This window comes from Rattus norvegicus, chromosome 13 (genome assembly GCF_021556685.1).
Source record: "Rattus norvegicus strain SHRSP/BbbUtx chromosome 13, alternate assembly SHRSP_T2T, whole genome shotgun sequence".
Lineage (NCBI taxonomy): Eukaryota > Metazoa > Chordata > Mammalia > Rodentia > Muridae > Rattus > Rattus norvegicus.
The window spans coordinates 4,194,383-4,208,962 of record NC_141546.1 but is presented as its reverse complement, the minus strand read 5'-3'; the positions used below and the strand labels follow the sequence as shown (position 1 = coordinate 4,208,962).

The following is a 14,580-nucleotide window of genomic DNA, read 5'->3' as shown; positions in this document are numbered from 1 at the left end:
GATTTCCCTACTAAGGTGCTGATGGAGGATTTAGAAGACGGAGGATGTGCAACTTCATAAATACTGTGGGTTTCTATGACTCAGGTATGGAGGAATACATACTCTGGGCTTGATCTCACTTAAGTCCCTTCTAATTTTTACCTGCTACTTTTATCTGTCCACCTACAAGCTCCTTCCCTATAAATTAAGCTGTTTCCAGTCTTCCCTTCTGGGATAGAGTGCATCTCTTGCAACTAAAGAACAAAATTAACCTTTCTTCCCTGAAGAACTTTCTGCCAGTTTTTTTTCCTGTCAAAGTGAGGAGAAAACTGATATAGGGAAGTAGATGATCAGGTTATTGCTTCATAAAGGAAGTCATAGCTTGAGTGTTGATTTTTCTGTTCTTTGAATATATGCTATGCATGAACTGAGTACTACTTCATTTCATGTATTCATCCTTTACTAGCTTCTTGATGCCTCTCCAAAGGCAGAATGTCTGCAAGATGCTGATGTGTGAGTAATGGCTCAAGCTTAACTAGGGCAGGCAGTATCCTAATTCAGAAATAAATGACTCTTTTTCTCCTTCAGGGAAAGGGGCTTTTGAGAACTGTAGGCCCTCTGCTTCCATAACACAAAAAAAGTATTCTGTATGAATGCCTTAACTTTGCATAACATTTTGGCAAAATGTAGCTAACTGATGAGGAAAATTCAAGAATGTGTAGGAGTTACAGGGAGGTATTTCCTGTGGACCATGGCACCATGAAGTTTCTAAAATATAGCCCTGGTTACAGAGATAGATCGCATGTCGTCTGGGTTGGCAGTTATAGCTACCCATGAATGGAAGTAGCTGAGGAATAGTTAGAAAACAAGACAGTAATGGTTCAGTCACATCTGAACGAAAAGAACACAGTGGTACACCATGCATGACCTTGTTATTCCTGCTCTTCCTGCCTTAGAATGAAGATAATCATGCACATTTTAGAGGTCATTGAAAATCTGAGTACTTGTGAAACCTCAGCCAGTCCTTTAGAAGCTGAGTAATATAACATTTGAATATTCTCAGAAATTTGCACAATTTAAGACATACTGATCACTATGTGGCCATGTCTGTTCTTTCTTCAATTAATTTTTCTACCCAAACACGAAATTCATATACCTGTCTTCTCTCTCTCTCTCTCTCTCTCATATATGTATATGTGTATATATATATATATGTGTGTATATATATATATATGCTTATTTTATATATTATATTTTGATCTATGGACCGTTGTATAGTATGAAAGAAACAGTGCTGAGCTTTGATTTAGGTGAATGAGGTTCAAGGAGGCACTCAGTTTCTCCTAAGTTTTCTGGCATTAATCAAGCTACACGAGGATAAATGTTTCTGTAGAGTTCATGATTCGGTTAGAGAGAGTGTTTTTCTGGTATCCACAAATAGCCACAGCCACAAGAATCCTCTCTCATCTTCGGACACTTGGGTGTTTCTTACCATTCCTGCTTACTTCCTCCCTTCATTTTCGGTAAAGTGCAGAGGAGATGCTTTGTCCATAAGATTTCTTCCACATAATCTTCTTACCTATTTAAATCTACCTACAAATGTGATTTATGACATTTCAGTTTCTTGTCATTCAGATTACCAATTAATAGCAAATTACTCGCTATGGCTGAAGTTGAATCTTCAGTTTTCTTTGGAGACTAAGGCAAATCACGGGATGTTGTTCTGGAAACTTCCTTACGAGAGAATGTTTAGCTGAAGCAGACCTGTTAAAAGATGTATTGCTGAGAACAGGAACATGGTGATTTTTCTGGAAACTCACTAAAAGGGCTTGTGCTGTTTTGTTGGAGCAGATGTTTCTGAGGACATGTGATGTTTAGAAAGTGTATTAATATACCCCCACAAACAGTGAATGGTTCTCTATCATTGGTTTGTCTTCCCTTCTTCACTGATCATTGTTTTGACTTTATACAAACAAACTCACCCCAGAATTTCCTGTGAAATTCTCGATCTTTCTTGTAATTTCCACGGCCAATTGTCAGTGTGTCATAGTTTCTTCTTGTTTGCACTGCTTCTCCTGATTTGGGAATAGTGTGTAGGAGTGGATCAAACACTACTGCAGATTTGTGTAAACTGAACTAGTGATATCCTGAAAACAATGATTGAAAATGGTCCAAAGAACTATTTCTGAACTTCTCCTCATTTCACTTTGACCTGTGACGCTTTTCTTTCCATTACTTCTAGTGTATGCTGGGTAGGAGGAAGGTTAAAGGACTTGAGAAGCCTCATTAAAGGAGGTTTTGAAAAATCTCAGCATATATAGAATATTTCCCTTCTCTGTATATTTGTATTTCTATTGCTCTATCTCTCCAGGTACATGTGTCTGTCTGTCTGTTTGTCTCTTTTGCATTCTCTCTCTCTCTCTCTCTCTCTCTCTCTCTCTCTCTCTTTCTCTCTCTGTCTCTCATAAATACATGCGTAATTACCTCTACCAACAAATTGTTTACAGTTTTCCTTGGTGATACTATATATTCAAAAGATTTCCCCAAGTGAAATGAAAAGGTAAATTGAATATCATGTACTTGGAATTTGGTCACAAGGTTTCTGTTTTTTCCCTAGCATACAAATTCAATCTACCTTGATATACAGCAGAAGTCAAGGAGGCAAAAATGCTTGAGCATATACACTTTTGGAACAGGCAGTGGTACCTTAAGGAATTTATCCTGCGTATATAACCAGTTATGTTCAGAGTGATCTACACAAAAAATATTCTGGTAGCCCTACCTACAGCATGACATCCCTGTAGACATCCATGTTTACATGCCAAAGGAAACTGCTTGAGGGAAATACATATATAAGTGGATATGCTATAGTTGATAAAAGATTAGTTATTGGATGAATGTGTTATTTCATTGAAAATTGTGATTACATTTATGCATTAAAGATAGCATAAGGGAGAGAGAGAGAGAGAGAGAGAGAGAGAGAGAGGAGAGACAGAGACAGAAATAGAGGTAGACAGAGAAAGAAAGAGACAGAGAAAGAGTAGTGAAGAAAGAGGAGACAGGTAAAGCATGGTAGAGAAAGAGAGAGAGGCAGAGAAAGAGTGTGAGAGACTCATACACAGGGGTCTTACACTATTTGTGTGAAGGCCAGAGGATGACAAGTGGGACTTATTTCCTTTTACCATGCATGTCCTAAAATTAGAACTCAGATTTTCGGGTTTGACAGCAAAGCACTGTATCTGTTGAGAGGTTCCAGCAGCCATATTTGCTCTTTCTTTTCTGGGTATGACAGTGTAGAATAAATAGCTATACCACACAGCTGGGAATCCTTTCATAATCTACATTGGCTTTAGATAATGAAATCTACCAATACCCACTATTATAGATTAGTGAATATATATATATGCGCGCGCGCGCACGCACGCACGCACACACACACACACACACACACACACACACACACACAAACAGAGTTAAAATATACATACAACATAATGGGACAATTGTGCTCCTATTAGCCACCATATGCTTACAGATAAAATGCACAATTCCAAAAATACTTTTCTCATTTTGAATTTTTTGGCCAGTAAGTTGTTATAGACACATAAATATTACAAGCTATTGCCAATCCTATTAGTTATCCTTCAAAACTGATGCTAAGACTCTATGGGAGAAGCACAATGTCATCAGTTACCTTCTGTGAACCCTGTGACATATAAGATAGCTGCTGATCTGGCGAAATAGTCCCACTAGTACTCTGGTGGCAAGAATATCACACAAACAATCAACCACATTTTGATACATTTAAGTGTTTTTCTCTACAAGCTCAAATTCACACCTGGAATCATTTCTGGGACAAGAGCCTATGAATGGCCAGGTCATATGTCCTGGTAGACAACCTACTACAGCTATTCTATTAAATGAAGATAGTATTGAATGGACTCATAATGACTTACTGTTATTCTCAGAGATTAATGCGTCTCCAAATCCCTCAATCCTAATCAGAAAATCTTCTCTTTTCAGTAGATGATGATTAACAGAGTGACCCATTAGTAGCCAAGGTTCATAGAATAAGGGCATGATCAATACTCAACCCTAAATGGAATACCAATGTCACACAATCTGCTCCCAAATCTCAGGATTACTATTATAGAAGAGAAAGTCTAGAGATTGTAAGAGTCAAAGACATGGAGTAAATAAAAGAAAAGAGTGTCTTCTAGATACAACAGAACAGGTAAAAACATGAACTCAGGTTATGCTATCATGCACAAGACCTGTTTGAGCTCAATCCATTTGAAAGTAATAACATGGGGAGCATAGGTGGATATGAAGTTCCTATCTGAGAGACTGTTTGAAACTGATAACTACTAGAGAAAGAGAGTCAATTTTCTTAAAGGGTGTAGCCCCTGAAAGTCAAGTATGTTTCAGTGGAAAGTCACACCTTCATGAATTTATGGGTTAAACATATTGGACAAGATAATGAAGAACAAGGACACAAAGTTGGATGATTACAAGAGTGAACATCTAGGAGGAACTCGTGAAAGGGAAATAGATGTGGGGAAAACTGATCGTGTGAATTTTGCAAAGAGTGAATAATAACGAGGAAATTATTTTTCACCAGAGCAACTTTGCTCCTTGTCTACTGAGTTTGAAGCTTTGATGATGGGCATTGGTTACTGAATGCCTGAGATACACTTAGCACATTACAGGGTTTGCAGACTGTATTTGTCTTGGTCCCTTCTTCTGAGCCTTATGAATTTCCAATCTTTTGGTAAACTTAACAGTAGGTGAAGTTAAACTGTAGAAACTAAAGCAAAATGGCACAAGTCAGGTAAGTAATGGATTGAAATCACACTCTCAATGTGAGCCTTACAAAACTGTGATCTTCCTATGAAAACTTAAACCCAGAGGATATAAAACAATTGAGTTAGGAAGACAATGCATTTGTACAAAAGATTAACAGGGACTGGATACATGAACAGCTTAGTGGCTAAAATACCATCTGCCAGAAGACCAGATTGATGTTCCCAAGCACCCAGGTATAGTGGCTCAAACCAGTCTTTGAATTCAGTGATGGGTAATGGGGTGTGTCCAATACACCTGACCATCATGAACATTATGGGAGTGTCTGTGTGTGTGTGTGTGTGTGTGTGTGTGTGTGTGTGTGCATATAAGTACATGTGTGTGACTACACACACACTAGACAAAGAAAAGAAAAGATTGCAGTTCCTAGGGTCAAACATCCTAAAAAGGGCTTAGAGTGTCAAATTATGAGGGGACAGAGAAATATGCAAGGGGACATGGAAATTGAGCCATTTAAGGCTGTTTGTTTGGACTTACATGCAAGGAACAGAATAGAGAGAGTGAAATCACTGATTTCATAAGCCTGACAAATGTGACTGAAATAATAGGAGTTCTGGAATTGATTTCACAGTGATAATCCTGAGTCATCAAAAGAAGAAAAAAAATAAAGTTTCAATTTTCTATCCTGTTTTCTGTGCTTCAGAAATCAAAGAGGCATGTAATTCAGTGGAGAAAGATTTCCATCTCCTCTACTTAAATTTTATTTGAAAATATTTTTGGTGTTTAAAAGGATAAGTAACCTTTATCTGGAAAATTCATTTAGGTGGAAATTTTTTCTCCTGAAGATTCTAGATAAGTGTAACAGTGTAATGTATTGAATTAGGTGTCTCCTACTTACTCTGTACTGACACTTCCTTTTCTATTGTTCCACAGCCACTCTAAACTTGCAATGCTAAGCCCTAGGACACTGAACTTTGTGGTATAATTTGATTGATGTTCTTTCTTTGATACACAATACACTTTTTAATCCTCTAGTACCTCATACATTCAATCCCAGCTCTGAGAAGGAACATGTATACAGACTTCTAGGAGTACAAGGCTAGCCCATTGTATACATGGAGTTTCAGACCAGCTAGTGTGACATAAATTTTAATGTGTTAGTATATGTTTTGGCATTTTATGAAAGGAAAAATGAAAAGATCTAGCTTAATGATACTATTTCCATGTACTAAATGAAACTTTAGAGTTAGGCATTAGGTCCATAGTTAACATGATTAACAAACATGCAACAAAGCCCTTAATTTGATGGCCAGCACCCCTGAAATAAACAGCCATGGTGGTGCATACCAGTACTCCCTACACTCCAGAAGTAGAGGTGAGATAGTCAGAAGTACAAGGTCAGTAAATAGTGAGTTCAAAGAACATGTATACTACACAATAACCATCAGCTTAATAACTGATTAACATCAGACATTAAGAAAACTATCATTTGAAAAATATTTTAAATTGGGGTTCCCAATTCTCCAATATATCTAGTTTGTGTTAGGAAAACTAAAGCCAGGATATTGGCTTGTGGATTTCCACCACAATGAAGAATGTAGGATGTTACCTGGTGTTTTAAGCAGGTGGGATCTTCTGCAGTAGTATGTCACCTCCTGTTCACAGTGCTCTGAGCCATCAATCAGAGCTTCCAGCTGCTCCATACTGCCACCATAGTTGAAGGTCATGGCATAGGCCTTCTCAGCATTGGAAATCTGTACCCAAGTTAGCTCTGTGTTATTGTGCTGAACTGTCATCCAGATCTTGTCCTCTGCGCAAATAACAATGTGAAGCAAGAGAAGTTAAAAGTTAAGCCCAAGAAAACATTCTTAAACCATGGGTCATTCAATGTATGGGGAAGTCTCCAGTACAATGCTCTGTACAAACAGTGGGATCAAAGTATTCTATTCCTTATAGAAGGACTAGAGACTTTTGCTCTATGTAGGGTTATACCTCAGGTTAATATAGAAGAAAATAATAGGAGGTAAGCTTATGAATCTTATTCCATAAATTTTATACTTTGTGTTAAACATCCATTATGAATTTAAAATTGAGAGATACATTCTTCCTCCTTAATCATATGGAGACTGTTTAAAGTCTTTCTAAAGCATATCAATATTTGCAAGTGTTCAACTATCTCACATAAAATGGCATAATATTTACATGGTATATAAACTCACTTTAAAGTTTAGTTCATTCTAATACTACATTTCATACGTAGTAAAAAATGTGTCCTATGCAAACAGTTGTTATACTGTATCATGTAAGAAATTTGACAAGGATAATATACTACACTTGTACAAACACATTAGTAGTGGTGGTTTCTTAAAAAAATAAGAAACAGGTGAAAAACAACAAGTACAGGAATAAGCATCTGTAAAACAATATATCATTATCAAGGATGAAATTATACCATGGAAGCATGAGGACCCAAACCATAATACTGAAGTTTCAATTTAAAAATATGCTAGTTATGCTGCAACATGCTTATAATTTCACTGCTTGGGAGGCAAGAGACATGGAGGTTTGGGTCTTACTGACAGAGTAGCCTACTCAAATATGACAGGCCATTAAGAGATTTTTCAATAAAATAGGAAGGTGGTTAGACAGATGGTTCAGCAGTTAGGAGAGGCCTGTTCTTGCAGAAGACTAAAGTTTACTTCCTATAATCCATCCATATTAGGTGTTGACAAATACATATGATTCTGGCTTTAGGGTATCCGATACTCTTTCTTTCTCCCATAGGAATATACATGCACATATACTATCCTAAAACAAATATAATACACAAATTTTAATCTCCAAAGTAACAAGATGAATGACACCTGTAGAATGTCAATTGGGGTGGTCTCATGTCCTCCAAATATATGCAAATAGATATACACAAACATTTGTCATACCCATTGTTGGTAGTCAGCATCACTATAACTTGAATTAACTAAACCCTAGCAGATTTGTACACTTGCAGGTTTATTTTCTTAAATTAGTTTTTGAAGTAAGATTGCCCACACTTTAATACAGATCTTTTGAGGGGGGAAGATCCATCATTTCTCTGGGCCATACCTTCTGATTGTAGCCTATATAAGGAACATGTAACCACAAAGATTTTGCTATTTACCTGCCTGCCCTTACTCTTGTAGAAAAGTCTATTCAGTGGCATTAGAGCCCATTTCCAAGGGAGTCTGGCATTTACTGAAAACAGCTGAGACATTAAGCCTCATAGACTACTGTATTATTCAACTTCATTGTTGGACTAGTTGTATCACAGCCTATAAACCTCTCTACTAAATGGAATATATTCTATCACAGATGTTCCTCTAAGGAATCCCAAATAATAAAAAAATTTTACATGCAAACTCATAAAAAAATTACCTGAACATTTTTATTGTCAACAAAATCACAGACATGAAGCTCTTTGAATAATAAAAGGGGCAATGCAAGAAAGAATGTAAGATATGTGTGAGAGATAGATATTTGGTTTTAAACATAGTGAGATCTACACTTGAAAGTGAATGTGCCAATATGAAACTTAGACTGATCACTTCAATACTATTAATTAGTTAAAACACAAAAGAGCAAAAATGACACCAATGCCCACAAAACAGGCAGCCAGCAGAGCAATTAATGTGAAAGAGAGCAAAAAAAAATTATTGCAAGGCAGACTAGAAAGGAGGCTGAGTAGTTAAAACTGTCTACCTCTTTACTAGAGGTCCGAGCCAAATGGTACATAAACAACTCTAGTTCCAGTTCTGACGATCCAATGTTCTCTCTGGCCTTTGAGGGATCTATACTCAGAAGTGCCCATATGTATAGAGATACACAGCAATAAAAATGAATCTTAAAATTTACAAGGCATTCTGTGTCATGTGCTGAATACTGTTGTGATAAATTGGGGAGAAAACATTTACTGAAACTTGACATGCAGTTTAATTCTGAACATCCTCATAAATAAAGAGGAGAAGAGAACAGGAACACTTGAAAAGCATTTACCTTCTGGGCATCCTACCCATATGATCACATTATTCTTTATAGATTCAAAAAAGTTAAAAAGGAACAGAGTAGAGAAATCATGTAGTTTCTTCCCTCGTCCACCCTCTTAGTTTTACAAGTGGAAAAAAGAATGCACATAAGGAATGTAATATTCCACAGCATTTATATTACAGAGAACTTAAAGGAAAACATGCTGTAAGCAGTTGTTATTACTAATTATAAATGGTAAGATTAGGGTCATTAGTGTTATAAATCTTTTTTTCCCTCCATCTTTATTAACATGGGTATTTCTTATTTACATTTCACTTGTTATTCCGTTTTCCAGTTTCCAAGCCAACATCCATCTAACCCCTCTCCCTCCTCTTGTATATGGGTGTTCCCCTACCCAACCTCATCACATTACCACAATCACTATCCCAACAATCACAAACACTGTGGGTTGAGTCACGGCAGGACCAAGAGCTTCCCCTTCCACTGGTGCTCTTACTACGTTATTCATTGCTACCTATACAGTTGGAGAACAGGGTCAGTGCATGTATAGTCTTTGGGTAGTGGCTTAGTCCCTGGAAGCTCTGGTTGCTCGGCATTGTTGTTCATATGGGGTCTTAAGCCCCTTCAAGCTCTTTCAGTCCTTTCTAAGATTCCTTCAATTGGGGTCCCATTCTCAGTTCAGTAGTTTAATGATGACATTCACCTATGGATTTGCCATATTCTGACTGTGATTCTCAGGAGAGATCTACATCCAGTTCCTGTCAGCCTGCACCTCTTTTCTTCATCCATCTTACCCAGTTTGGTGGCTTTATATGTATGGGCCAGATGTCAGGCAGGCTCTGAATGTGTGTTCCTTCAGTCTCTGTTCTAAATTTTGCCTCCCTATTCCCTCCCAAGGGTATTTTGGTTCTCCTTTTAAAGAATGAGTGCAGCATTCACATTTTGGTCATCCTTCTTGAGTTTCATGTGTTCTGTGCATCTAGAGTAATTCGAGCATTTGGGTTAATAGCCAGTTATCAGTGGGTGTATACCACGTGTGTTTTTCTGTGATTGGGTTACCTCACTCAGGATGATATTTTCCAGTTCCATTCATTTGCCTATGAATTTCATAAAGTCATTGTTTTTTGGTACCTGAGTAATATTCCATTGTGCAGATGTACCACATTTTCTGTATCCATTCCTCTGTTGAAGAGCATCTGGGTTCTTTCCAGCTTCTGGCTATTATTAATAAGGCTGCTAGGAACATAGTGGAGCATGTTCTTTGTTATATGTTGGGGCATATTTTGGGTATATGACCAAGAGAGGTATAGCTGGATCCTCAGGTAGTTCAGTGTCCAATTTTCTGAGGGACCTCCAGACAGATTTCCAGAACTGTTGTACCAGTCTGCAATCCCACTAACAATGGAGGAGTATTCCTCTTTGTCCACATCCTCTCCCACATTTGCTGTTACCGGAATTTTTGATGTTAGTTATTCTGACTGTTGTGAGGTGGAAACTCAGGATTGTTTTGATTTGCATTTCCTTTATGACTAAAGATTTTGAACATTTCTTTAGGTGTTTCTCAGCCTTTTGGAATTCCTCAGTTGTGAATTCTTTATTTAGCTCTGAACCCAGATCTTTTACTTGCTTGGTTAAAGTCGTACCGAGATATTTTATATCATTTGGGACTATTATGAAGGGTGTCATTTCCCTAATTTCTTTCTCGGCTTGTTTCTCTTTTGTGTAGAGGAAGGCTACTGGCTTATTTGATTTAATTTTATACCAAGCCACTTTGCTGAACATGTTTATTAGGTTTAGAAGTTCTCTAGTGGAACTTTTGGGACCATTTAAGTATACAATCATATTGTCTACAAATAGTGATATTTTGACTTCTTTCTTACCAATCTGTATCCCATTCATTTCCTTTTGTTGTCTGATTGCTCTGGCTAGGACTTCGAGAACTATATTGAATAAGTAGGGAGAGAGTGAGCAGCCTTGTCTAGTCTGTGAGTTTAGTTGGATTGCTTCAAGTTTCTCTCCATTTAGTTTAATGTTAGGTACTGGTTTGCTGTATATGGCTTTTACTATGCTTAGTTATGGGCCTTGATTCCTGTTCTTTCCAGGGCTTTTATCATCATGAAGGGGTGTTGAATTTTGTCAAATGCTTTCTCAGCATCTAATGAAATGATCATGTGGTTTTTATCTTTCAGTTTGTTTATATAGTGGATTATGTTGATGGTTTTCTGTATTTTAAACCATACCTGCATCCCTGGAATGAAGCCTACTTGATCATGATGGATGATTTTTTTTTTCGATGTGCTCTTGGATTCAGTTTACAAAAATTTTATTGAGTATCTTTGTATCAATATTCATAAGTGAAATTAGTCTGAAGTTCTCTTTCTTTGTTGAGTCTTTGTGTGGTTTAGGTATAAGAGTTATTGTGGCTTCATAAAAGGAATTTGGTGAATCTCCATGTATTTCAATTTTGTGGAATAGTTTGGATAGTATTGGTATGAGGTCTTCTGTGACAGTCTGATAGAATTCTGCACTGATCCCATCTGGACCTGGGTTCTTTTTTGTTGGGAGACTTTTACTGACTGCTTCTATTTCTTTAGGAGTTCTGGGGTTGTTTAAGTGGTTTATTTGTTCCTGTTAACTTTTCCCTTACTACTTTTAATATTTTTCTTTGTTTTATGCATTTGGTGTTTTTACTATTATGTGATGGGAGGAGTTTCTTTTCTGGTCTAATCTATATGAAGTTCTGTAGGCTTCTTGTATGTATGGGCATCTCTTTCTTTAGGTTAGGGTAGTTTTCTTCTATGATTTTGTTGGAGATATTTACTGGTCCTTTGAGTTGTGAGTCTTCACTCTCTTCTATACCTATTATCCTTAGGTTTGAACTTCTCATTGTGTCCTGGATTTCCTATATGTTTTGTGCCAGTAGCTTTTTCCATTTTAAATTATCTCTGACAGTTGTATCAAAAATTTCTATGGAATCTTCTGAGATTCTCTCTTCTATCTCTTGCATTCTGTTGGTGATTCTTGTATCTATGGCTCCTTGTCTCTTCCTTTGGTTTTTTATATCCAAGTCTGTCTCCCTTTGTGCTTTCTTTATTGCTTTTATTTCCATTTTTAATTCCTTCACCTGTTTGTTTGTGTTTTCCTGTAATTCTTTTAGGGGTTTTTGGATTTCCTTTCTATAGGCTTCTGCTTGTTTATTTGTGTTTTCCTGCATTTCTCTAAGGGAGTTCTTTATGTCTTTCTTGAAGTCCTCCATCATAATGATCAAATGTGATTCTAAATCTAGATCTTGCTTTTCTGGTGTGTATGGATATTCAGTGTTTACTTTGGTGGGAGAATTGGGTTCCCCTGATGCCATGTAGTCTTGGTTTCTGTTCCTTGGGTTCCTGTGCTTGCCTCCTACCCTCAGGTTGTCTCTAGTGTTACTTTGTTCTGCTATTTCTGAGAGTGGCTAGACTGTCCTATAGGCCTGTGTGTCAGGAGTGATGTAGACCTGTTTTCCTGTTTTCTTTCAGCCAGTTATGGGGACAGAGATTTCTGCTTTTAGGTGTGTTGTCGTTCCTGTCTACAGGTCTTCAGGTGTTCCTGTAGGCATGTGTCCTGAGTCTACCAGGCAGGTCACTTGGAGCAGAAAAGTTGGTCTTACCTCTGGTCTCAGGCCTGGGGTTGCTTCTCAGAGCTAGTTTTCAACTCTCCGTGAGGGCAGCAACCAGAAGGTCCTGCCCTGCCTTTGCTCGGGACCCTGTGCACAGGGGGCTCAGATGGCACTAGGCATTTTCCTCTAGTGTCAGAAATGTGGGCAGAGAATAGTCTCCTCTGGCTTCCCAGGCATGACTGCCCCTGTGAAGGTCTAGCTCTCCCTCCCATGAGATTTGGGTGCGGGGAGCTGTTTGACCAGTTCCCTTCAGATCTGGGAGGTGTCTGGACTACACTGTTGAGTGGCCTATTTTCCTGTTCCCAGAGGCCCTATACAGTTTCCTTTTGGGCCAGGGAAATGGGCAAGCATGTGCAGTACTCACGGTCTCTCCAGCTGTCTGGGGTGAGTTTGGGAGCAGGGAGCTTTGGGCTAGGATCAGCCAGGTTTGGGCCCCAGCTCATGATAATCCTTTAAAAAAGGAAAGAACCTGCTGGTTGGAAATTGTGTATTAATCCCTCCATCAATTGTTTCTGTGATTTGGAAAAAGTTATTACATCTCCCTACAATTCAGTCTCAATTAATTATAGGAAGGAAGAAGGGATTTTGGTTGTTTTATTTCCTATGGATTTTCCAATTTGGAAATATTTCTTAGATTATACAATTAAGTTATACTCAACAACTGCGTGCCATCCTAAAAATAGTTTTCCAAACCAAGTAATCAATAACCACCATGTGATCAGAGAAATATGTGCTTTACTATATTTAAACAGGACTGCTTTATTTTGTAAAGTCTAGTGAATAATTTAATTCCATTGAATTTTAACTCCTAAAATAAAGTGTAAACTCATACTGTTAAAGTTGTTAAAAGAATATTCACTTGATACTCTAAAATTGGTGTTCACATCTGTCTTAGTTATGGTTTATATTTCTTTGATGAGACACCATGGCCAAAAAGCAAGACAGAGTGCAAGTTATTTATTTGGCTTAGACTTCTATATCACTGTTCATAACAAAGAATGTCAGGACAGAAACACAATTAGGGCTGGAAACTGGATGCAGAAACTAATGAAGAGGACATACATGAAAGCCTACTAATTACTAGCTTTCTTCAATGGCTTCCTCAGCCTCCCTTCTTGTAGTACACACAACCAGTCTAGGGAGGCACTGACCACAGTGGGCTGGGACCCCCATCAATCACTAAGAAAACTTTCTATAGACTTGCCTACAACTCAACCAAATAGAGGCATTTTCTCAACATTTTTGAGGTTCTCTATTCTCTGATGACTCTAGATGTGAAAAGTTGACAAGAAAATAGCTAATAAAATGCCAAAATACACAAATGTAGTAAGATTAGCAAAAATAGCCGTCATGCACTAATGATATTCTATAGAAGGGGAAATGGACAGCTTTGAAATGGTTGTGCTGTTCTTCAGAAGGCTTATGTTTATTTCTAGTGTATACCGATGGAGCCATGCTACTGCTAGCCCCCATGGTACTATATATTTCAGACATCATGTATTAATTTCACAGTTATCAAAGGTTCAATCACACACCAAAGAATAGCGACCAAGAAGAAAGGTTTGACTCTTTGAAAACAATAGCCCGTTTGCTAGCTTATTTTCAAAGCTTTCCTTATTCTTCCTTACTACCATCTGTCTTTTTATTATATATCTAGCAATATTCTATAATCTAAGATCTACAAATTTTCTATGATTTCCTTATCATCTTCCTACCTACTTATCATCTAATCATCTAGCAAATGATAAAGTGTCTCTATTCTCAGTGAAACTAATCTGGTTTTAAAGGTAGTCCACACATTATTCAATACAGTTTGCTACTTTTTCCTATTTAAATGTAGATTTTCATATCTATATATTTATCTGTCTGTATATTTATTTGTTCAGTTTAATGCAATCAGGTTCTGTCTTTTGTGAGATAAAAATGGAACCTGTATCAAAGTTGACTGTTTATGTTATGTATGCTCATGTTGCATATATACTGCTTTTGAATATTGAATGGGAAGACATTTTTAATTCAGTTTAATAATGAATATTTTTGGTGCCAAAATGGTGAATGGAATATAAAATGTGCAGAAGATGGAAAAGAACAACAGAGTGATCCAAGTTGCTCTCTACACCTCA

General features: G+C 37.4%; 1 protein-coding gene across 2 annotated transcripts in view; it reads right to left on the bottom strand.

The window, feature by feature from the left end:
* Cntnap5c (contactin associated protein-like 5C) overlaps positions 1-14,580 on the bottom strand; it is a gene marked incomplete at its 5' end in the record, with an annotated part of 856,281 nt that overhangs the window by 361,006 nt on the left and 480,695 nt on the right. For both annotated transcript variants that reach the window (NM_001415869.2, NM_001047866.3), the window contains 1 exon segment: positions 6,392-6,592. In NM_001415869.2, the coding sequence (NP_001402798.1) occupies positions 6,392-6,592 (201 nt within the window).